Here is a 25,175-nt window from a genome sequence, read left to right on the forward strand (position 1 = left end):
ACATTCACGTCAATACTAAGAGTGTGACTATTTTCCTATACTTTCACCAACACTGGAAATGATCAATTAAAAAAAAAAAATTCGACAGTCTGACAGGCAAAACAATCTTTTACTGATTTAATTAGCATTTCCCCGCCTGTTCAAAATTAACATTTTTTCATATGTGTATTGGCTGTGCGTATGTCTTCCGCAAACTGCCTGCTCTCATCCTTAGCCCATTGTCCTCCTGGACGGTTTATCTATTTTTATTGATTTGTAGGTGAGCTTTATATTTTTTGGATATTGTTTGACTGTGAATTTGTTAGGATTAGTTTCTCCCACTCTGTCACTTGTGTTTTTTTTGAACTTGGACTACGATGTCTTCTGATGTTTTTCCCCACGTTTAAATTAAACATATAGTGCCATTTCGCTTTCAGAACAAAAAGAAAAAAGGCAGAAAGAAGTTCAAAGAAGCGATAAAAACTTAAGCATAACCTTTTTAGGCATCTAAAGTTTTAAAGGTCTGCTATTACTGTTCTCCTTAACTTCACAGGGTAGAAATAAGGGTTTTTTTTGCCCTCATTATTGTTCCAAACGAGACGTCAGCCCTTGACAGTTTGGTGATTTAGACTTGTTTGTTGGAAAAAGAGCAGGAAGAAAGGATGGCTTGTGGCAGTGATGCAAATGGGATTCAGAGCCTCCCACCTCCGCAGGAACGACTCAGTGTGGGTGACTCATGCAGTCGAGGTGGGGAGCTGTGGAGGAGGGGGTCTGAGGCACGCTGGGGCGTGGGCTCCCCCCCTCCTCCAGGCTCGCCGCGGCGGCGGTGACAGGTGTCAGAGGGGACCTGGAGGGACTGGGAGGTGGAGAAAACCTGCCCTAGGTCAGACTGGCCCGTAGCGGCTTGACCGGCAGGCAGAATAGCACACCTGTTTGCAGAGTCTGGACTTTATGTTCGGCTTCTTCCAGCTTTGAGGTGGTGGACATCTGGGTCTCCTGCAGTTTTCTGAAAAGGAAGAGGAGGAAGCCAGATTGGTCACCTTGTTTAGCAACTCACACATCTTGTGTGTTCTGGAGCTACGGCAATGAGCCATCTTCACACGGCTGGTGACAGGCTCGCGGCCGGTTACAACTCGTAATGCCAGGAGCCTTGATGCCTTGTTCTTTAACACCCAGACTTTGTACCCGCACATCACACGAGGGGAGGTGTATTTCCCGTGGGACTTGACGTGAGGCAACTGATCTAGAAGGTTATCCTAAATGTAGCTCGTTCTTGAAATGCCAGATATTTAAAAAAAAAAAAAAAAAGGAAGAAAAATCATCATCATGCACTCATTGTTTCCTGAAGTTAGCCCAAGAAGAATGACACATTTACATTTTGCTGACACAGTGAAGGAATTTGTTGGAATAAAGGATGTACTGAAGAGATTCGACAGCTGTTCCGTTCGTTTCTGTTGGAATGGAATGCAAATGCAACTCTAATACCTAATGGGGACATTTGGAATGTTTGCAGCCACATTCCACGTATTTATATTTCCCATGATCTCCAAATGAATTCCCTGGTCAATAAATAGCATTCCTTCCTCCTCATCGGCAGAAAAATCTCTAAAAATAAGTTTATTATTTTTACATCATATGAATATAACACATGCTCTCATAAAGAAGAAACCTGGGAATACGGAAAAGTAGAAATGGCACAGTTAAAAAAGGCACCCAAATTTATGGAAATCTATGGAAAAGCACTGCTGGCATTTGCACATATTTCAATTATAAAACTAATAAATGCTCTGCGTTAAAAAAAAAAAACAACCACCAAAAATACTATAAGAGCATGGAAGTTAAAATGTCCTTTCCCTTGGCTCCACTGGCACTCCTCAGAGTTCTTTTGTAGCTCCCTAGAATTTTTCTTTACTTTTTTTTTTTTTTTTTTTAATAAATTTATTTATTTATTTTATTTTTGGCTGCGTTGGGTCTTTGTTGGGGAGTGCGGGCTTTCTCTAGTTGTGGCGAGCTCTTTGTTGTGGTATGCGGGCTTCTCACTGCAGTGGCTTCTTTTGTTGCGGAGCACGGGCTCTAGGTGCGCGGGCTTCAGTAGCTGTGGCTCGTGGGCTCAGTAGCTGTGGCTCGTGGGCTCTAGAGCGCAGGCTCAGTAGTTGTGGCGCACGGGCTTAGTTGGTCCGTGGCATGTGGGATCTTCCTGGATCAGGGGTCGAACCCGTGTCCCCTGCATTGGCGGGTGGATTCTTAATTAACCACTGCGCCACCAGGGAAGTCCTAGAATTTTTCTATACGTATAGAAATACAATGTAATATGTAATATACTGTAGCATAATATAAACTCAGATGTGATATATTATAGTGTAATAAACACTCCCCGCCCCTTTCTTTTAATACTAAAGGGATCAGAGCACACATGGTATCCTGCAGCTAGCTTTTTCACTTATCTCCGTACTGTGGAAATGTTCTACCCCAGCATATATAGTTTGTCCTCATTCTTATTAAACAACTGACTTAACCAAGCCTCTATGGACATTTAGACGGTTTATCACCCCTTTCTACTAAACAATTCCGCAATGATCATCATAGGTATTGGTGCATAATTCTGACAGTGAATCTGTTGGATAAAATTCTAACAGAGGAACTACAGTGGTGAAAGGGTATGTGCAACTGTTTTTGTTGTTTTGATAGATATTGAGAAACTTTCCAACAAAAAGCCTCACCAGTTTAAACTCTTGCCAACAGCATTCGAGAGTGTTCTGCTGTGCCAACACCGGATAAAATTAAACTTAATTTTACTCTGGAGTAAAGCTGAGAATTTCTCTTTGTATGAACTGTCTGCTCAACTCCTTTACCCATTTTTTGTAGCGCTGGGTTTTTTTCTTATTAATTTGTAAGAGTTCTTTGTTTATAAAGAAAATTAGCCCTTTTTCTTATGTGGTGCAAATATTTCTTCCCAGTTTTTTGATGGTTTAAAAATGTTGTTCACTGTTACTTGTTTTCAAAAGTCTGTGTGAAATTTTAGGCAGCTGTATTTATATAACTTTTCTTTTATGTGTAGAAAGATCTCTCCACTCCAAACTTATTAAAAACAAAGTAAATGCCCAGGTTTTCTTCCAGTATGTACATGATTTAATTATTAATACTTAAATCCTAATCCATTTCAATTTTTTGGTGTAAAGAATGAGATAAAGATCTAGCTTCATCCCCCACCCCCAGCGGTCAGTTATTTGCATCTTTTAATATAATCAATCCTTTTACCTAGTTTGAAAAGTCAACTTAATGATATTAAATTCCTATAGAAATTTATTTCCCTACTTTTGTAACGCATAAGTTTACTCTCTGCAGATGTAATCACGCTGTCCATAATTCAGTATCATGAATTTTTCACTTCGCATTATGCCGGATACATTTCTGGTGTAACTGCAAATTCAACAAAACTATTATTTTATAAAGGCCGTATAACGTTCCCGTTAGGGGTGGCCTCTTTTACGCACCCATTTCTTGTTGGCAAGGCATTTCAATGGCTTGCATTCCCCCCTCCCCTCAATTATCAGTAATATGGTGAGAAATCTCTTTGGGCACAGAGTGCTTTCCTAGGAGACACATTTAGTGCCAGTTCCACATCTGCTGGGTCAAGAATCCGCTCATCCTTCGGAGCCCCGACTCTGTGGGGCTCACCTCCTTCCCAGGGGCTGTACCCAGCCGCGCTCTCCCAGCAGCGTAGGTGCGGCATCCCCTGCAGATCTGGGCTGGACCCCGAGGGACTGGCTTTGGTCCTGCAGTGAGGGCTTTGGGAGGCCAAGTCTCAGCGCAAAGGGAGGCCAGGGCCACAGAGGTGGCTCAGGCTCTGCCCCCCCCTCTGGGTGCCTCGCTGGGAGAGTGCGGGCAGGTGCCTAATCTGTAAAATGAGATGGTCTGCTCCGCAAGCCTATCCCGAGCACTTGCTGAGACAACATCTCGAGAGGGCCTGGCAGGCAATGAGTGTAGCGGGCATTCTTCTTCTTTTCTAAATGAAGCCAGTTTAATGGTGCCCCAGGGAGGCCTTGGTGATGCCCGAGATCTCCACGGAGCCTGCCTCATAGAAGTCCGAGCAGCTGCATTCCAAGTCCACGGGAAACACCCACAAAACCCCACCGCCGGGCCTGCCTCTTAACTTGTAACCAGACATTTAGTGCCTCTCATTAATGGACTCACATTTCTTCGTAACAGGCTTAGACTTTTAAACCTTAGCTTCACCAGAGTTCTGAGAGACCTGACTTACGCAATTTGAATTGGTAAGTTCAACACTCCTATGGTTTTTATAAGAAATCTAACTTTCGGGCTTCCCTGGTGGCGCAGTGGTTGAGAGTCTGCCTGCCAATGCAGGGGACACGGGTTCGAGCCCTGGTCTGGGAAGATCCCACATGCCGCGGAGCAACTAGGCCCGTGAGCCACAATTACTGAGCCTGCGCGTCTGGAGCCTGTGCTCCGCAGCAAGAGAGGCCGCGATAGTGAAGAGGCCCGTGCACCGCGATGAAGAGTGGCCCCCGCTCGCCGCAACTGGAGAAAGCCCTCGCACGGAAACGAAGACCCAACACAGCCATAAATAAATAAATTTTAAAAAAAAATTAAAAAAAAAAAAAAAAAGAAATCTAACTTTCATTAAGTCATCACACCAGTGAAAAAGCAACTCATTATTTGTGGCAAAGTTTTGGGTGAGGCAGGCCAGCGGAAACCTAACACTCACAGCCCTTGGATGGTGCATTAATATATTTTACTGATACTAACTCCTTGATGTATGAAGCACTGTGAGGTAATGAAACGAGGCAAGAGACAAAAAAAATTAAAAAAAAAAAAGATATTGTGTGTGTGTGTGTGTGAGAGAGAGAGAGAGGGAGAAGAGATGTTAAATATCAAAATTCACTTAAGAAGGTAGCAGGAGCTCAGCATCGCCCTGGACTTCCCAGAGAAGACACACAGCAGGGGATGGTCCCACCCTTCTCATCTTACCTCGGGTACCACCCCCATGTGCCAAACACACACGCTTTGTGCTTAAGCCCCGGCACCATGTGGCCCCGAAAGACACGCCCTTTGACATACCTGACACCATCCACCAATGGGAAAGACTGGTACATTTCACTCAAGGTCACCTCACAATCTCACAAATTACAGAACAAGGGACACCTTTGTTTTTCAAACAAAATTGTGCCTTAGAGCCCCTAGGATTTTGGTTTCCAACCTGGGCTTATTTCACAGGTCCATTTAAAAAAACTGTCTTGTGATGCGACGTGTACAAGTAAAACATTATGTCAGCACGTCAGTGCCTGCAGATCCCAACACGTGCTCACCTCTCCTTTTCTGCGAAATCATTTTGTAACTTTTGTTCCTTTTCGAGAGCTATGGTCTCGGCTTGGTTCTTCAGAGTCTGTTCATATTCTCGGATTTTCTCTTTAAGTGCTTTTATCGTTACCTCTGCAGAAGGGGGGGAAAAAGAACTCCAGTAAGAGAAGCATGGTTCCATGTGGCTATATATACTAGGCTTTCGTAACCTAGGAGGATCGGTGTGTTTTAAACTTTAGCTCTTCAACTCTGACACAAAATCAATGGTTACAGGTCCCTTCGGAGACCTTTTACTCCCTAAATGTTAAATTGAACTTTAAACATTTAGGTTGAGGAGGATCAATGGATTTTGCTGGAAGAAGAACTATGTCTCTCTAATACAACTTAAGAAAAAGAGGGGGGAAATCAATGGTAAAATATAGTATCATCTTATTGATGAGTCTTAAATTAGTCCTCTACTGAGGGAAGATTAATAACGTTTTAGTGTGGGTTTAAGTACTTTCTTACAAAGAAAACGGTTCATAATTGTGCGCACATTTTGGAAGAAGCCTACTGACCTCCCCGGCCACGGGCTGCACCTTTGCTGTTTCACAAGTGATGAGACACACGGTGCGCTAAGTGGATGGGGCGCCGGTCTCCTCGGCTGGAAGGGACCAGCCCCGGAGCTTGGGTGCTGAGAGCACCCTCCGCCGGGGCCAGAGTCTGGCAGACCCAGGCTGCGTGTGCAGAACCGATGACTGGGCCCAGGGGAGCCACAGCTGAGGGAGGGTGAGTGCCAGAGGCGTGGGAAGCAGTGCTGTGTGGTGAAGCCCTGCAGTGCCCGGTGCTCAGGACGCAGGGTCCCTTGGGGGTCAGGGTCGCCCCTGGAAAGCCCAGGTTCCCCCACCACCAAGTGCGTGTTTACAGCAGTTGCTTCAATGACCCAAAATAGGAACACGAGAGCAGATGCAATGAACAGGGCAGGGTCCTAACTCAGCCCCAGGCAGCGCACCGAGGCCCTGGCTCCAAGGATGGTGGAGCTCCTGGGGGACCGCACCTGCCTGGGCGTGGGTCCATCTCGCGGGGGGCAAGGCTGAGTTCCTTGGTCGTCCCAGCACCTGACACAGTGGGTGCTCAGAAAGTGGCTGAGGCATGAGGCTGGGCTGAGCAGGGTGAGGCCTCGACGGGGCTGTGACAACGGGGCTCCAGGCTCAGGCGACAACGTCGCCTGCCAGGTCTCTGCCCATGGAAGCGCTGGGACTGGTGGCCCTTGTTCCTTCGGGCTGTAACTCACGTCAGCTTCTGCTCCCTGAGCTGCGCAGACACGCCGGGCCAAGCAGGAGCCAGGCAGCCGGGCATTTGTACCCACGTGGCTTGGTGCATAAAAGCTAGAGGCTCTTTCGTTAAGATAAGAAATGGGCCTTTTTCATCCAATGGAACCAGAGGGTTCTCCTCAGAGGAGGAGAGAGGGAATTAAGACCAATGACCTTGGCAGGGTATCTGAGAGATGAACAGGGGGCTTCCTGCCTCTCGGGCTGGGTGTTTGGGGCCTGGAAGAAATGCTCTGTGAGCACAATGGTTAACATGGAGTGATGGGGAGGGAGCAGAACACGTCCAAAGCGGACACGACAGGTCACCTCTGGAAACATCTGCACATTCTTTTTAGTCGATGGTCAATGCGGCTGTAAACACGCAGCATTTCTGCCTTGAGCAATGGGTTGGAAACCTCTGGGCAGCCCCTGGGCCCTGGTGCTCAGCCCAATGGGTTTCTCAGTGTGACCCATCTATGCTCCTTCCAGGGGAGTTTGGGGCACTAGCTCGGGGCTCCCACTCTGTCTGATGGGGATCTGCCTTTTCAACGACGGATGCGTTGCCTGCGGGTGACACCTGTCAGAGAGTCAGCTCATGATCAAAGTAGGGTCACATCCAGCCCAGGTGGGCTGCTCAGTGAGCCAGGGGCGGATTTGTCCTGGAGCCTCGGTCCCTCCTCTGGCACCTGGGCCCGGGTCCAGGGCATTGCCCTGGGCGTGTCCCAGCTGGGTCCCCTCCGCATGAGCAGGGGAGGAGGGAGAGCGGCGTGGAGGAGAGGACACGAAGAGCTCTGCTCCCACGGGCTGTGCCTGGGCCCCGTTCACTCACTTTTACATGGAGTGGGGGAGAATTACAGCATGTGATAAAGAAACTCCTGTCCTGCTCTAACATTTGATCCATCCACACTACAGCTGTGATGATTAAAACAAGTGATGTGCACCTCAACCCCTTCCAAATTCAAAGCATTTTTATACTGGGGAGAAAAGAGAGGAAAGCAGCATTTTCCTGGCAGCGGGGAAGATCTGTAAAGATACCTATAAACAAAGAGAAGGATGGGGGGCGATTTCTGGAAAAAGCCACAGCGCTGAGTTAAGAGCAGCTGATATTTACTGAGTGTCGGGAACAGCGCTTAACGCCTCGGCTGCATCTCATTTAATCCTACAACAGCCCGTCAGGGTTAGTACGAGAATTCTGCCCCCACCCAAGGAAACGAGGCTTCAACAATGTGAGACCACTTGCTCCAGGCTGCACAGCGAAGTGGTGGCAACCAAGGGACCCCGGCCCGGTCTGCTGGCCTTTGGAGCCTTTGTTCTTGAGTCTTGGACTCTGCATTTCTTTCTTTCTCTCTTTCTTTCTTTTTTTGGCCACGCCACGTGGCTTGTGGGATCTTAGTTCCCCGACCAGGGATCGAACCCATGCCCCCTGCAGTGAAAGCGCCGAGTGCAGTCCTAACCACTGGACCGCCAGGGAAGTCCGTTAGGCTCTGCATTTCATTTAGAAATGTCCATCAGGTGAGGCCTTTGGGGAGGCGATGATCCCCACGCTGGGCAACTGGCCCTGGGGCGCTGACAAAACAGCGGGGGAGGGCGACCAGGCCCTACAACAAAACCAAATCAAACTGAAGGAAACCCAAACGGTGGATCTGTCAAAATAAGATGCCAGAGGTCACTGGAAGGAAACGTGCAGAACCAGAATTTACAGGTTCTCTTTTCCCTGGGCGCTGGGTGGTTCTGACCAGAGCCAAGTCCTGCTGGGGGAAGGGAGCATTTCCCTCACTGGACCCCAAGCTCCTAAGTCCTCACCTTGCTCCCCAGCGGGACCAAACTGTCCCTTGGGTCCCACAGGCTCACAGCTCCCCGTGGGCCAGATTGAGGTGGCGTCCCCGAGGAAGGGGCCCTCGGGCCTGCTGTCCTTACTGCCCAGGCCTGGACCTTCCTGCCTCTTCCCAGGTCCTTTCCGCACCCGACCCCTCCTTGCCAGCCGGTGTCCAAAGGTCTCAAAACCCAAGGATGCTTTTAATAATCGTCATCAGGGACTTCCCTGGTGGCGCAGTAGTTAAGAATCCGCCTGCCAATGCAGGCAACACGGGTTCGAGCCCTGGTCTGGGAAGATCCCACATGCCTCGGGGCAACTAAGCCCAGGCGCCACAACAACTGAAGCCCACGTGCCATAGAGCCTGCGCACAACAACGAAGACCCAGCACAGCCAAAAAAAAAAAAAAAATCTTCATCAGGTAATTCCTTCTCCAGCCCTCAGGGGAAGTCCCCCAAGCAGTTTGCTCTCTTTTTTGTCACCTTCCTCACCCACACCCCCAAACAAAACCAAACAGGCCCACTTTTACTTGGACTTGGCTGAGAAACCTACAGCGGCTGTCAGATGGGGCAGTGATTTTCCTCAAGACAAGGAAGCCAAGAGGCTCCCGATTGGGACACGTCTGGATTTTAGGTGTGGGAGAGATTTCTTTGTTCTTCCCAGACAGGAAAAGCCAGGCAACCTTTGCCCTCTCTCCTTGTTGCCAAAAAGCTGTTATGTTTTCCTTCGTTAACTTCGTCATGGATAGGTGACAGTGACCAGGACACCATGGGGCTCACGCGTGGGGATGTGCAGGCTGCGTCTGAAGCCTTAATGTATCGGCCTCAATTATTAAATGACTTACTGGATGTGACCCTTTGATCATGAGCTGGCTCTCTGACAGGTGTCACCCGCAGGCAACGCATCCGTCTTTGAAAAGGCAGATCCTATTACATGATGATTCAGGAAGAACTTTAAAAGAATCCTGATCGGTCCCGGCGGGAGGGCAATAAAATCATATGCAGTTGTTGTGCAGAGGTAAAGTTTTCCTTCTCAATTGCTAAGCATTATTATTATCTCTCTTTAATGACTCTGATTCTTGCCCCACCCGGACTTTATGATGAAGGTGACAATCAGAGCTAGTTCCAACAGTATGGGGAAGGCAATTAAAAAAGAAAAAAAGAAAGAAAAGAAAAGAAAAAAGAGAAGAAGAGAGAAAGAAAGAAAAAGGAAGGAATGAATACATTTTCCACCAACCTTGATTTTTCACTTCAGCAAATTCCTTGTTGTATTCTTCGAGAGTTTCCCTAAGTTTCTGGTTCTCTGTTTCAATGTCGTGTAGGCGCTGCACTTTGAGCTGGAGCTGCTGCCCGAGGTCCAGAGCCGGAACGGGATCTGCACGAGAGGGAAACACACGTCACCCCCTTCTGGACACATTCGAGCCACCTTCCTGGCCTCGAGGAGGCTTGGAGCAGGTCGCCCAGCTCCCCAAGGCCCCGCGGCTGGATGGACCGCGTGCTTCTCTGTGGCTGCTACGGGATATGCACGCAGACCGACCCAGTACATGAAAACGGGGTGGGGATGGCCACGGGCTCCCTGGGATTTGCCCACTCCCCTGGCCTGCTATGACACTTAAAGGATTTTCCATTCCCTGATCCGACAGGAAGAAAGATACATGCGGCGGCAAGGGGAGGAGCCCGGGAAAATCACCTACCACCTAGCGCCCACGCGGAGGAAGCAGCGAGTGGGAATGTGCCGAAGGCCTCAAGTTTCCAATAATTCTTATGAAGTTGGAAATAACACCTGACACCCGGAGAGCGTCTGGCCATCACAGAACACTTTTACGGACATTTTCTCATTTGAGCCCCAGGACACTCCTGGGAGAGAGATGTGACACACAGATCACGTTCCTTTCACAGAAGAGGGAACTAAAGCTCACTGAGGCGGGGTGATGGGCCCAGGTTTCCGGCTGGTTAGTTGGGCAGAGAGATCTCAAACCCAAGCCTGTGAGATCCAGTGACTGTCCTTCCAAAGAGGAAGGTCCCCTGAGGGGGCGGGCTCCCCCTTCTGTCACGGCCCTCCTTTCCTGATGAAGGATGCTCAGGGAAGAGTCAGGGCTTACCAGCCAGTGATCTAAAGATGGGAGAACCCCGGGTTTCTGCTCTCCACGGTTCTGTCTTTCCTCAGAGGCACAGCTGGTGACCCAGCTGCTGTGACCCGTCCTGTGCCGGCGGGCCAGCCAGCCAGGAGGTCACCACACTCCTGGTTAGAGTACAAACAGCAGGAGAAGGGCATCTGGGCCAGTTATGAGAGGTCCTGCAGCCAATTCAATGTGCTCTCCACCATCAGACTCACTTACAAAAAAAACTGGATTTGTGAGGGGAACCACTGACCGAAACTGCCCACCCTGGCCAGGAACAACAGCAGCCACTCGCATGAGTTCTCTTACAACAGGAGGTCCTGGTAAGGAATGCGGAACTAACAAGCTACCACCGACCGGAAGAATTCGGGCAAGGTCAAAAGGAGAGAGGAGACGCCAGTCCTTAAGTCCTACCAGCCTCCGAGACTCCTTGCTGGAATCCATCTTGGCTGAGCGACGGATGTGCCACCAGGAAGGACCCTGGGTCAGAGTGATTGGCCAGAGACAACACGGAAACTCACCCCATCACCATAAAACCCGAGACTGGGAGCCGTGTGGCAGAGCAGTTCTCCGGGGTTCCCTGACCCTGCTGCTCTCTGCCCGGGCGCCCCTTCCCAATAAAGTCTCTTGCTTTGTCAGCACCTGTGTCTCCTTGGACAATTCACTCCCGAGTGTTAGACAAGAGCCCGCTCTCGGGCCATGGAAGGGGTCCCCTTTCCTGCAACAGATTTGGACCTAAAATCGGACAGTGCAGACGTGGAATTTGGGGTACAGGCGCGGACTTTGCCTTTACCGTTCATTCAGCACAAAATGGAGAGACATTAGGTGTTCTTCTGGCATCAGTTGGGTCTTTATTTTTATTTCTGCTGCACTTATAATCCACCTGCCGGGCCCCAGTGGGGCACTTCCTCTAGGACTCTGGGGCCCCGTCAGAGTAGAAGCATACCCGAGTCTGCTGGGCTTAGAAAAGATTACGGAAGATATTTCTGGTATGGACGCCAGCATCACTTGTGAGACGGCTGCAAAGATTTAGTCTCCGGTTGAGGAATGCTAAACACAGAGCCCAGTGGATCAACAATGGTATATATCCAAGCGCTCACTTAATTTTCAAATACCAGAGCAGTTAATTTTTCAGACCACCCTTGGTTCCTGGAAACGAGGGCTCCGTCTACCACGCCTCAGTCGGCGGGGCCACCAGGAGCCAGGAGCGCTTTGAGGAGCCAGCGTCTTGGTGGGGTTTACAAAAGGCAGGCCCCGCGGCACGTCCAGCACAGCGTTTAACACCGCCCATCATGTGAAACCCCGGCAGCCGGGCACTGATTCTGTGCGTATGTACAGTTTATGATGACCTCATCGCTTTCTCATTTGTGGCCTCTCATTATTATTTTTATCAGCATTAAAATATTTGTACTAAATTAGATTTCAAAAGCTATTTCGGGGAGATGGTTCCTTGTAAGTAGGAGTGGTAATAGCACTACAGAATGAACATCCTCAGAACATTCCAGGTGCAGCTTTTTTTTTTTTTTTTTTTAATTCCAGTATCTTCCCTGGACACCTTCCCACCCCCACTCCTCTTCCCACTCCCCACATGGCCTTATGCTGGGCAAATGACCTGAAGGAGATAAAAGAGAGTATTGCCTGTGGCCCCGTCCATGTAAAACGACAACTTTAACTTGAAACAGGGGTCAGGGAAGAATTGAGGAGAAGAACCACTGCGCTTCTATAAAATTCTCTGAATGTTCATTGCTGTAGGTTTCCCAGCACAACTGCCAGTACAAATTATATTTTAAAGAGCTAAGCTAGTATGCGGCCCCTCCATCCCCCAAATTTCTCTTGACAACTTTTCCAGTCCATTCCTTTTAAGAGGCCAGGACACACTGTGTCTGCTTTGAATAAAAAATAGTTTCCCTCGTTAGATTCAGCAAGGAATTCAGTAACATATAAAAATAATACGCACATTATCAAGTGAATGGTAACTAGGACCTTTAGACAAATTTTCAAAGCATTATATTGTAAATGAAAATTCTGGCAATCTTATAATTATTCATTACGGCATATATATTTAATTGAACATGATTAAAGGTTAATGCCTAAGTAGCAGAACTGGTCATAGAATAAAGAATGAACTGAATGTTCAAAAATCTCTATGTATTAAACTTCAAACTTTACTACAGTACAGTTGAATGACTCAACGCCTACAGCATTTGAATATCGTTTTGGATTATGTAAAAGGCATTGCTAAAGTACCTCTTAGGCTTAATATTTATTACTTGTATTACAGGAACAGTTAATTACCACATGACAATATAATGACTCTAGCATGTTTGGGCTAGAGACCAAAACAGTGAATTTCGGCATGCCAAACCCCAGCCTGCATGTTAATCTAGGGGAAATCATAGCTTTTTGCCTCATGAATGATTTCCAATGCCACTTAAACCCCACACAAGTATTGTTAGGTCTTATTCTGAACGTCACAAGCCTCCGATCTCAGCAGCTCAATTAGGGAACTGTCTGGGGGAGGCAAGAGCACACACCCATACGTGGAACAGCACCACACGGAAACCTGCAGCCCATCTTTCCTGCCGCCTCCTTCAATTCAACACGCCTTACTGCCAGTGCCATGCACCCGATGTGACAGACTTGCAAAGTGTTCTACAATCATCTCATAGTTCATTCCTAAAACACTCTTTGAGGCATTCTACAGCTCAGTATGCAGCACAGGACTCAAAGAACATAATTATAATAAACAACAAGTCACCTGTATTTATTCAGCACCTTCCCCTAAGTACATGGAACATTATCTCGTTGATTCCAGCCATCACAGCCAGAGGTCGGGGGGGAGGGGGCTCTGCAGCGAGTCAGGCGCTGGCATCTCACCCAGGGACAGGGGGAGGCAAGAAGTCGGCCAGGCAAACAGGTAATGCAAAAGTCTAATTAAGATTTCTGCCTTCTGAACCAGCAGCCGACTAAATTATACTCTCTTCGAGTACTAATATAGCAAGTAGGTCCTAAGCATCTGTCTGCTCTGGGTAAGGCACTGATTCATTGGGATGGACATTCAGCAGAGTCAGCTGGGCCCAACCTCACAGAGATAAACCATGTTCACAAATAACTAAGCTAAACAAGAAGGGCCACATGGAAGACCATTCCCAGATAGAGAGACTGGGAAAAGGAGATTTTTTTTTTTTTTTTTCTAAAAAGAAGAGTCAGAGTTTAGACCTGTGGAGACTGTGGGGCAGTCAATCCCTGTGGAAGAAACAGCATGCAGGGGAGCAAGAAGCAGGGAAGGGTCAGGCACAGCCACAAAAATACTTCAGTCCAACTGCAGGTGCCCACATACACATTCTATGATGTCAGGACCATTCTAGGTGCTGGGGGGACACGGTGGCGAACAAGAGAAAATCCTTGTTCTCAAAGACTTGACATTCCACTGAAGTGAGGGAGACAGACAAACAGTAAAACCAAACAAATCAGAATGCTCTCAGTACTGCCAAGCATGAAGAAGAGAGGAGACAGGGTGTGGAGAATGGGGAATGGGTCCTGGAGACAGAAGGACAGGGAGGGCCTCTGAGTAGTTGACCCTGGGATTGAGATCTGGATGTCAAAGAGGAGAGAACGTGAAGACTCTTGGCAGAGGGAATGGCAGTTCAAAGGTCCAGAGCTGGGTGCGAGGATGGGCATATACAAGGCATAGAGAGAAGCCAATGAGGTATGATGAAGGGAAGGGAAAACGGCCAAGGACAAGTGGTCAGGGTGGGAGGCCTGTGCTCAAGGATTTAAAGAAAAATATGAACACAATTAAGGAGAGAAAGAGATGATACAAAGAAGAATCGAACTGAATTCTAGAGCTGAAAATACAATGTTGGAGGTGCCCTGTTGCACAGTAGGTAGCGGGTCAGTCTCATGAAAATACAGCGTCTACAGTGAGCTAAGGGATTCAGTTTGGATTCAATTCTACTCCTGATGGAAAAAGCCACCAGAGAATAGGACTCTTGCCAAGATGAGCCACTGGGGCATGAGAAGAAAACTGCAGTACTCTGAACCACGAAAATGTTTGTTGGTTTTCTAGTTGCAAAGTATTTAAGAGTTTTAAGCTTAAAGATGAGTTATACAATTTTTCTTTTAAAAAGCAAAGTGTTCTAAATTAGCTGCCCTGTTCTGTGATGACAGATGGCTATCAGTAATATGCTGCCTGGCAGACATTTAAAAAATATAAACACATAATCTATGTCTTTGAAGTAAATGTGATGTTTTAATACTTAGGGGGGAAAAAAAAACTACTTGAATGAAACTCATCTACAGTGACAGCACTCTAAAAGTGGATATTTGGAAATGTTCCCATCATCATATAAACTTATGGGCAAAGATAACACTGTCTACAAAAATGTCTCAATGCCTCATATCAGACAAGAGGGAGTAGAAGGTAATTGTTTAGAGTGTGGGCCAGACTATATGCGATTGAATCCCAGCTCTGCCACTTACTGGTGTGCAACCTTTGACAAGCTACTTAATATCTCTGTATCTTACTTTCTTTATCTATAAATTGGGCATAATAATTGTGCCAATATCATTAGGTTGTTGTAAGGATTAACTACGATAATATGTGATAGACCGCCAGGCACGGAGTTAATACTCAATAGATGTTACCTATTATCAACCGACTCAAACCTGATGAAATATTTGCCAAAACGAGTTTCAAACCCATTTGTTAATATATAAAAAATACAGTATCTTCTGACTAGTTAGCAAGAAAAATTGATATACCATGATAAATAAAAATTTACTAGCTGAATTTCAACTAATACTTTCTTATAACTGGTATGCAGGTTTCAAAAATATGAATCATATTTTTGTAAAGTTAGCTAATAATGCACTGCTTTGGTTTGGGTCTATGTATCTTTGTGAGTTATCTTTTCCAGCCATTTATGACAGCCATTAAAATCAAAACAACATTAACAAAACTTGGAGATTTCTACTCCTGGCCATGACAGATTAACTGGCACTGGACCTGCCCTCTGGCCATAAACAACTAGAATACTAGGTAATCTAAATGAAACAAAGAACCATTTACAGATGTTGTACAACCAGCAGAGCAGGAATGGTGATCCCTGAAAGAGGGACACAAGTAAGGTGAACCCTATGATCACCCTGACTTTCTGCCAGGAAACACTTTCTGGACTGCAGCACAGGGAAGGGGGAACCCAAGCAGAGCATGATGGTCTTCTTGGATTGAGAAGATAGAGATCTAAAGATCAGGAGATTGAGGTACCGGAATTTATAGGGCAGAGCCCTGGAAAGGAGGGAGATATGCAGAGAAAGAGCTAGAGAAATCTGCAGAGGAGTCATATAAAATCTGTTGCTAAAAGATAAGGTACATACATACACACAGGGTGAAACTCCACAAGGCCGCACAAAGAACTACAAGGAAGGTCTAAGTAAACAACTCCTAGAGTTCACAGTGTTGGGAGGCTTTCAAGTTGCAACTAGCCAGAGAAGAGAGGCTTGTTGAACAGCCAGGACATTCAGTAGAAGACATCAGAGGGCCACACCAGAGTGGAGGGCTAAGCTAATCCTAAAGTAAAGGCTAGTCTGGACCTGTCCCCAAAAGCTTAAAAACATGTCTCAGAATAATTGAGTTGATCTGCAAGTAATTTAACTGCCTGCCCCAAATATTTCAACACTCTTAAGAAAGACAACAAAATCCAGTTAACTACAATGTCCAACATCCAATCAAAAATTACTAGACATGCAAAGAATCAGGATAATAAGGGAAAAAAACATCAGTTAATAAACACAGAACCAGAAATTACAAGAGATAATGGGAGTAGGGCTTCCCTGGTGGCTCAGTGGTTACCAATCCACCTGCCAGTGCAGGGGACACAGGTTCGAGCCCTGGTCCAGGAGGATCCCACATGCCACGGAGCAACTAAGCCTGTGTGCCACAATTACTGAGCCTGCGCTCTACAGCCCGCGAGCCACAACTACTGAGCCCACGTGCCACAACTACTGAAGCCCGCACGCCTAGAGCCTGTGCTCCACAACAAGAGAAGCCACTGCACCGCAACAAAGAGTAGCCCCCGCTCAATGCAACTAGAGAAAGCCCACGCACCGCAACAAAGAGTAGCCCCCGCTCAATGCAACTAGAGAAAGCCCACGCACAGCAACAAAGACGCAATGCAGCCAAAAAGTAAATAAATAAATAAATTTATAAAAAAGAGATAATGGGAGTAGTTGACAAAGACTAAAACAATTATAAGCATGCTCAAGGATTTAAAGAAAAACATGAACACAATAAGGAGAGAAACAGAAGCTATAAAGACCCAGATGGAATTCTAGAGCTTAAAATACAGTATCTGAAATGAAAAAAATTCCCTAGATTGGCTTAAAAGCACATTAGACACTGCAAAATCAAGAAGATCAGAGAACTAACTCAAAGACATAGTCACAGAAACTGTCTAAATAGAAGCACAGAGAAGAGACTGAAAAAAAAAAAGTTACTAAAACCTCAGCAGCCTGTAAAACAATATCAAGCAATCTAACATACATGTCCCAGAAAGGGGCAAGGGATGTATCTGAAAGAAGTGGCAAAATTTCCAAATTTGGTGAAAGCTATAAACCCCCAAATCCAAGAAACTCAACAAAATCCAAGCAGAATAAATGCAAAGAACACCAATAAACACAATCAAATTGCTGAAAAGAGGAATAAAAAGAAAATCTTAAAAGCCAGAAAAAAGGGACTTCCCTGGTGGTGCAATGGTTAAGAATCCGTCTGCCAATGCAGGGGACACAGGTTTGAGCCCTGGTCCAGGAAGATCCCACATGTCGCGGAGCAACTAAGCCCGTGCGCCACAACTACCGAGCCTGCGCTCTAGAGGCTGCGAGCCACAACTACTGAGCCCATGCGCCACAACTACTGGAGCCCGCGTGCCCTAGAGCCCACGCGCCTCAACTACTGAGCCTGCGCACTCCAGGGCCTGCGCGCCACAACTACTGAGCCCGCGTGCTACAACTACTGAAGCCTGCGCTCCTAGAGCCCATGCTCCGCAACAAGAGAAGCCACCACAATGAGAAGCCCACACACCGCAACAAAGAGTAGCCCCTGCTCACAACTAGAGAAAGCCTGCACACGGCAGTGAAGACCCAATGCAGCCAAAAAAAAAAAAAAAGCCAGAGAAAAGAAGACTCTTAGGGGAAGAAGGATAAGGCTGATGAAGACCTCCTGTCAGAAGTGATGTCAGTCAGTCCAGAGAGAGAAAAACTGAAACAAAAACTGCCAATATATAGTTTTATACCCAACAAAAAATATCCTTCAAAAATGAGGGTGAGGGCTTCCCTGGTGGTGCAGTGGTTAAGAATCCGCCTGCCAATGCAGGGGACACGGGTTTGAGCCCTGGTCCGGGAAGATCCCCCATGTTGCGGAGCAACTAAGCCCGTGCGTCACAACTACTGAGACTGCGCTCTAGAGCCCATGAGCCACAACTACTGAAGCCTGCGTGCCTAGAGCCTGTGCTCCGCAACAAGAGAAGCCACTGCAATGAGAAGCCCATGCACCGCCATGAAGAGTAGCCCCCGTTCGCCACAACTAGAGAAAGCCTGCTTGCAGCAACGAAGGCCCAACGCAGCCAAAAATTAAAAAAAAATAAAAATAAATAATTTTTAAAAATAATAATGAAAAGAAATGAAGGTGAGATAGACATTTTGTTTGTGTGTTTCAAATGAACAAGAGCTGGCAGAATTCATTGCCAGTGAACCTACAGTAAAAGATATGTTAAAGGAAATGCTACAGACCAAAAGAAACTGATGCCAGACAGAAACCTGCATCTACACAAAGGAATAAACAACACTGGAAATGGTAAATATATGGGTAAAAATAAAGTACTACTTTTCTCATTTTTAATTTCTTTAAAAGATAATTGACTATTTAAAAGCAAAAATAGTACAATGTATTGTAGGGTTATAACATATGGAGAAGTAAAATAAATAACAATACACAAAGCACAGGAAGGAGAGAGTGAAAGTGTACTGTAAGATTCTTACATTGTATGTGAAGTGGTATAGTATTATTTGAAAGTATAGTGTGATAAATTAAAGACACTTAATGTAAACCTTAAAGTAACCACTAAGAAAATAAAACAAAGAGCTATAGCTAATAAGACAATTGAGGAGATAAAATAAGATCACAAAAAATAATCAAAATAAAGCAAGAAAGACACAACAAAAAAATAGGTAAGACAAGTAGAAAGTGAATAGTAAGACGGTAGACTTATGCCTCTCTTTATCCATAATTACATGAAACATAAAATATCTAACATTCCACTTAAAAGGCAGATTGTCAGACTGGATTAAAAAAAAAAAACACGACAGAGCTGTTTACAAGAAATACAACTTAAATAAAACAAAAAGATAGGTTAATGGTAAAAGGATAGAAAATGATATAACATGGAAACACTAATCAAAAGAAAGCTGGAGTGCCTATATCAAAATGAAACAAAGCAAACTTTAGTACAAGGAATATTAACAAAAATAAAATCACTGTATAAACTTGAAAGTATCAAATCATTGAGAAGATATAACAATCCTAAAAGTAAATGTACTACAAAACAAAGCTTCAAAACCATGAATTAAAAACTAATATAAGTGAAACAAGAAAAAGAAAAATCCACAATAATAAAGATTTCAAAGCTCTGTGCTTGCTAATTAATAGTACAACTAAATATAAAATCAGTATGGATACAAAAGACTTGAACAACACTGTTGACCAACTTGAGCTAATTGACATTTATAGAACACTCCACTCAGCAAACTACAGAACACACATTCCCTTCAAGTGCACGTGGGACACTCACCAAGATAGAAATATACTGGACCATAAAACAAGTCTCAATAAACTTAAAAGAACAGAAATCATACCAAGCACATTCTCTGGCCACAGTGAAATAAATCAGTGACCTAAGCCTCCACTTTAAGAAACTCCAGAAAGCTCTAGCCAGACTGATCAAGAAAAGAAAAAAAGAAAAAAAGAATTCACAAGTTCCAAGATCAGGAATGAAAAAAGGGACAGGACTACCCATCCTACAGATATTTAAAAGGTAATGAAATGTCATCAACAACATTATGCTAATAAATTTACGTGAAATGGATCATTCCTTGAAAAAATTACCAAAACTGACCCAAGAAGAAATAAAAAATCTTAATAGACCTCTATCTGTTAAAGAAGTAAAATTTATAATTAAAAACCTTGCTATAATTAAAAAAGATACATGCACCCCTATGTTCATAGCAGCACTATGCACAATAGCCAAGGCATGGTAACAACCTAAATGTCCATCAACAGAGGAATAGATAAAGAAGATGTGGTACATATATACAATGGAATACTACTTAGCCATACAAAAGAATGAAATAATGCCATTTGCAGCAACATGAATGGACCTAGAGATTATCACACTAAATGAAGTAAGTCAGAAAGAGAAAGACAAATACCATATGACATCACTTATGTGTGGAATCTAAAATATAACACAAATGAAGTTATTACGAAACAGAAATAGACTCATAGACATAGAGAACAGACTTGTGGTTTGCAATGGGGAGAGGGGGTGTGGGAGCAATGGAAGAACAAACAAACAAACACCTTGCAACAAAGAAAATCCCAGGCCTGGATGGCTTCACTGGTGAACTAGAGATGTTTTAGGAAGAAGTAATGGCAATCTTACATAAACTCTTTCAGCACTTAACTCATTTGATAAGACCAGCAGTACTACCTTGATACCAAAACTCATAAAAACATTAAAAGGAAAAAAAAAATAGGCAAAAAACTACAGTGCTATATTCCTAATGAACTTAAATGCAGAAATCCTTAGTAAAATATCAGCAAATTAAATCCAGCAAATTCTAAAAAGCACAATACATCATAACCAAGTAAGACTTATCCTAGGAAGGCAAAGTTGGTTTAACACTAGAAAATTAAACTATTTCATCATATTAAGAGAATAAAAGAGAAAAATCATATGATTAGCTCAATTGAGGCAGAAAAAAATCTGACAAAATTCAATACCCATTTATGACAAAAACTCTCAGCAAACTAGGACTAAAAGGGACTTTTCTCAAACTTTTAAGGGTGTCTACAAAAACCCACTACAGCTAACATCATATTCAATGTTGAAAGAGTGAATGATTTCCCTAAGGTTGGGACCAACACAAGGATGTTTGCTTTTTCTACTTCTATTCAACATTGTACTGGAGGTCCTGGCCAGTGTGGAAAAAAAGAAAAAGAAAAGAAAAAAGAAATACATGATATTACAGATTGGAAATCAATATGGACAAAAAAAACTTGAGTAACGCTATCAACCAAGTTGACCTGAAATTTACAGAACATTCCATCCAACAATTGTAAAGTGCATAATCTCTTCAAGGGCACGAGGGACATTCAAGATAGAACGTCTAGGGAATCTCCAAAAAAACTTCCAGAACTAAGAAGTAAGTTTTAAAAGGTCACAAATATAATATTACTATATAAAAATTAATCACATTTCTATATAAAAGCATCAAAGAATTGGAAAAAAATTACCAAAAAAAATACCATTTACTACAGCATCCAAAAACATGACCTATTTAGGGATAAACTGAACACTATGGGCCAGGCCTGTATATTGAAAACTACAAAATACTGCTGAGGGAAATTAAAGACATAAAGAAATATACGATGTTTGGACTGGAAGACTCAATAGTGTTGTCAATTTTCCTCAAATTGATCTACAGATAAAGTGCAATCCAGATCAAAATCCTGGCAGGCTTGTTTGTAAAAACTGACAAGCTGAGTCTAAAATTTACATAGAAACTCAATTAGCCAAAACGATTTTGAAAAAGAAGACCAAAGAAAAAGGACTTATATTACCTGATTTCAAGACCGATTATAAAGCTACAAGAATCAAGATAGTATGATATTAACATAAGGATACACATACAGATCAGTGAAATAAATAGAGGGTCCAGAAAAAAGACTCACACATATACCATCCATTAATTTTCAAAGAAACTCAACCCTTACCTCATATCATACATAAAAATTAACTCAAATGTATCATAGGCCTAAAGGTAAAAGATAAAACTATGTAACTTCACACACACACACACACACACACACACACACAAAACCCACACACATAGGAGAAAAGAATTTATGACTTTGGACTAGGCAATGATTTCTTAGAACATAAAAAGCAAGAACCAATAGAAGAAAAAATTAATAAACTGGACTTTATTAAAATAAAAACTTCTGCTCTTCAAAAGACAAGAAAATGGGAGAAAATATTTGCAGTGCATATATTTGACAAAGGACTTGTATCTAGACTACAGCAAAGCTACAATTCAATAGTAAGCCAAACAACCCATTAAAAAAAATGCGCAGAAGATTTAAACAGACACCTTATAAGTGAAGATCTATGAAGGTCCAAAAGCACATGAATAAAAATTTAGCATCATTAGTCATCAAGAAAAATGCAAATTGAAGTCACAGTGAAATACGTTCTACACTCACTAGAATGTCTAATATCTAAAACACTGACAATACCAAATGGTGGAGAGGACACAGAACAACTGGAACTCCCACACATATTTGGGGGTGGGGGGTAAGATGACACAACTGCTTGGAAAAACCGTTTGGCGGTTTCTTATCAAGCTAAACATACACCTACCCCATGCCCCAGGAATTCTAGTCCTAGGTATTTATCTAAAAGAAATGAAAACAAATGTCCATATACAACTGTCTATGAACGCTTACAGCAGGTTTATTCACGATAGCCACAAACTGGAAACAATCCAAACGTCCATGAACAGGTGGATGGGTAGGCAAATCGTTATACACCCACACAGTGGAATACCACTCCCCAGTGAACGTGGGTGAATAATCCCCAACACGCCACGCTGAGTGAAGGACGCCAGACGCATCAGAGAACCTCCCCAAGGACCCCATTTATGTGAAACTCCAGAAACAATGAACCTAATCTAGATCGACAGAAAGCAGATCAGTGGTTGCCGGCATTTGGGATCATAAGGGAACTTTTGAGAGGTTATGAATGTTCTATATCTTGATTGTGTGGTTGGCCACTGTATCAAATTGTACACAAAATAAGTGTGTTTTACTGTACATAGATTATGCCTCAATGAGGTGGATTTAAAAATTTTTTTTCTAGTGAGAGCAAAATGTTTTCTGTACTGCTAATAAAATGTAAAATTTAAGTCCTTTTTACCCTTCATCACGTCCTTTAAATTCTGTTTCTAGTATATGATTTGCAATTTATTTCACACACTACTATAGTTACACATGTACCTCATTTAAATAAATAAGTAGTATATATGGGGGGTACAAATTCGAAATTTTTTACTGTTGGGGCACATGAACAAAAGTAGCTCAAAGACCACTCAGACCCGTGGGCTGCGTGCAAAGGATGGGCAGAGGAAGTGGATTCAAGTGGTGAGAGGTAATGGAGGCTTGGACTAGGGATGGCTGACGGGGTGAGTGGTCGAATTCGGGGTGCATTCTGGAGGTGAGGTCAGCAGGACTTACTGACAGATCAGCTCTAAAGTGTGAGGGAGGGAAAGGAGATCAAGCTGACTCCTGCCTTTGTGGCCGAAGCAACTCCGTGAATGGTGATGCCATTTACTTTCTGGGGTTGGGGGGAGGGGAGGCTGGGGGGGATCAGCTGCTCTCCTGTGCTCATGTGGAGTTTGAGAGTCTAACAGACATCAGGAGAAGCAGTAAGAACTACAATCCTGCAGCCTGTGGAACAAAAACCACATGCACAGAAAGATAGACAAGATGAAAAGGCAGAGGGCTATGTACCAGATGAAGGAACAAGATAAAACCCCAGAAAAACAACCAAATGAAGTGGAGATAGGCAGCCTTCCAGAAAAAGAATTCAGGATAATGATAGTGAAGATGATCCAGGACCTCGGAAAAAGAATGGAGGCAAAGATCGAGAAGATGCAAGAAATGTTTAACAAACACCTAGAAGAATTAAAGCACAAACACCTAGAAGAATTAAAGAACAAACAGAGATGAACAATACAATAACTGGAATGAAAAATACACTAGGAGGAATCAATAGCAGAATAACTGAGGCAGAAGAACGGATAAGTGACCTGGAAGACAGAACGGTGGAATTCACTGCTGCGGAACAGAATAAACAAAAAAGAATGAAAGGAAATGAAGACAGCCTAAGAGACCTCTGGGACAACATTAAACGCAACAACATTCGCATTATAGGGGTCCCAGAAGGAGAAGAGAGAGAGAAAGGACCAGAGAAAATATTTGAAGAGATTATAGTTGAAAACTTCCCTAACATGGGAAAGGAAATAGCCACCCAAGTCCAGGAAGCACAGCGAGTCCCATACAGGCTAAACCCGAGGAGAAACACACCAAGACACATAGTAATCAAACTGGCAAAAATTAAAGACAAAGAAAAATTATTGAAAGCAGCAAGGGAAAAACGACAAATAACATACAAGGGAACTCCCATAAGGTTAACAGCTGATTTCTCAGCAGAAACTCTACAAGCCAGAAGGGAGTGGCATGATATACTTAAAGTGATGAAAGGGAAGAACGTACAACCAAGATTACTCTACCCAGCAGGCATCTCATTCAGATTCGACAATGGAGAAATCAAAAGCTTTACAGACAAGCAAAACCTAAGAGAATTCAGCCTCACCAAACCAGCTCTACAACAAATGCTAAAGGAACTTCTCTAAGTGGGAAACACAAGAGAAGAAAAGGACCTACAGAAACAAACCCAAAACAATTAAGAAAATGGTCATAGGAACATACATATCGATAATTACCTTAAACATCAATGGATTAAAGGCTCCAACCAAAAGACACAGGCTTGATGAATGGATACAAAAACAAGACCCATACATATGCTGTCTACAAGAGACCCACTTCAGACCTAGGGACACATACAGACTGAAAGTGAGGGGATGGAAGAAGATATGCCATGCAAATGGAAATCAAAAGAAAGCTGGAGTAGCAATACTCATATCAGATAAAATAGACTTTAAAATAAAAAATGTTATAAGAGACAAGGAAGGACACTACATAATGTTCAAGGAATCGATCCAAGAAGAAGAGATAACAATTATAAATATATATGCACCCAACATAGAAGCACCTCAATACATAAGGCAACTGCTAACAGCTATAAAAGAGGAAGTTGACAGTAACACAATAATAGTGGGGGACTTTAACACCTCACTTACACCAATGGACAGATCATCCAAAATGAAAATAAATAAGGAAACAGAAGCTTTAAATGACACAACAGACCAGATAGATTTAATTGCTATTTATAGGACATTCCATCCAAAAACAGCAGATTACAATTTCTTCTCAAGTGCACATGCAACATTCTCCAGGACAGATCACATCTTGGGTCACAAAACAAGCCTCAGTAAATTTAAGAAAACTTAAATCATATCAAGCATCTTTTCTGACCACAATGCTATGAGATTAGAAATGAATTATGAGAAAAAAACGTAAAAAACACAAACACATGGAGGCTAAACAATACATTACTAAATAACCACGAGATCACTGAAGAAACCAAAGAGGAAATCAAAAAATACCTAGAAACAAATGACAATGAAAACACAACAATCC

The 25,175-nt window shown here is 43.8% G+C and overlaps 1 protein-coding gene across 6 annotated transcripts in view; it reads right to left on the minus strand.

Moving 5' to 3' along the window:
* CUX1 (cut like homeobox 1) overlaps positions 1 to 25,175 on the minus strand; it is a 371,822-nt gene that overhangs the window by 133,643 nt on the left and 213,004 nt on the right. For all 6 annotated transcript variants that reach the window (XM_068565281.1, XM_068565280.1, XM_068565279.1 and 3 more), the window contains exons 5-7: positions 9,637 to 9,774; positions 5,307 to 5,430; positions 909 to 985 (exon numbers count right to left, since the gene is read on the minus strand). In XM_068565281.1, coding sequence (XP_068421382.1) covers positions 909 to 985; positions 5,307 to 5,430; positions 9,637 to 9,774 — 339 coding nt within the window. The remainder of the gene's footprint in view (positions 1 to 908; positions 986 to 5,306; positions 5,431 to 9,636; positions 9,775 to 25,175) is intronic.

This window comes from Eschrichtius robustus, chromosome 16 (assembly GCF_028021215.1).
Source record: "Eschrichtius robustus isolate mEscRob2 chromosome 16, mEscRob2.pri, whole genome shotgun sequence".
Classification (NCBI taxonomy): Eukaryota; Metazoa; Chordata; class Mammalia; order Artiodactyla; family Eschrichtiidae; genus Eschrichtius; species Eschrichtius robustus.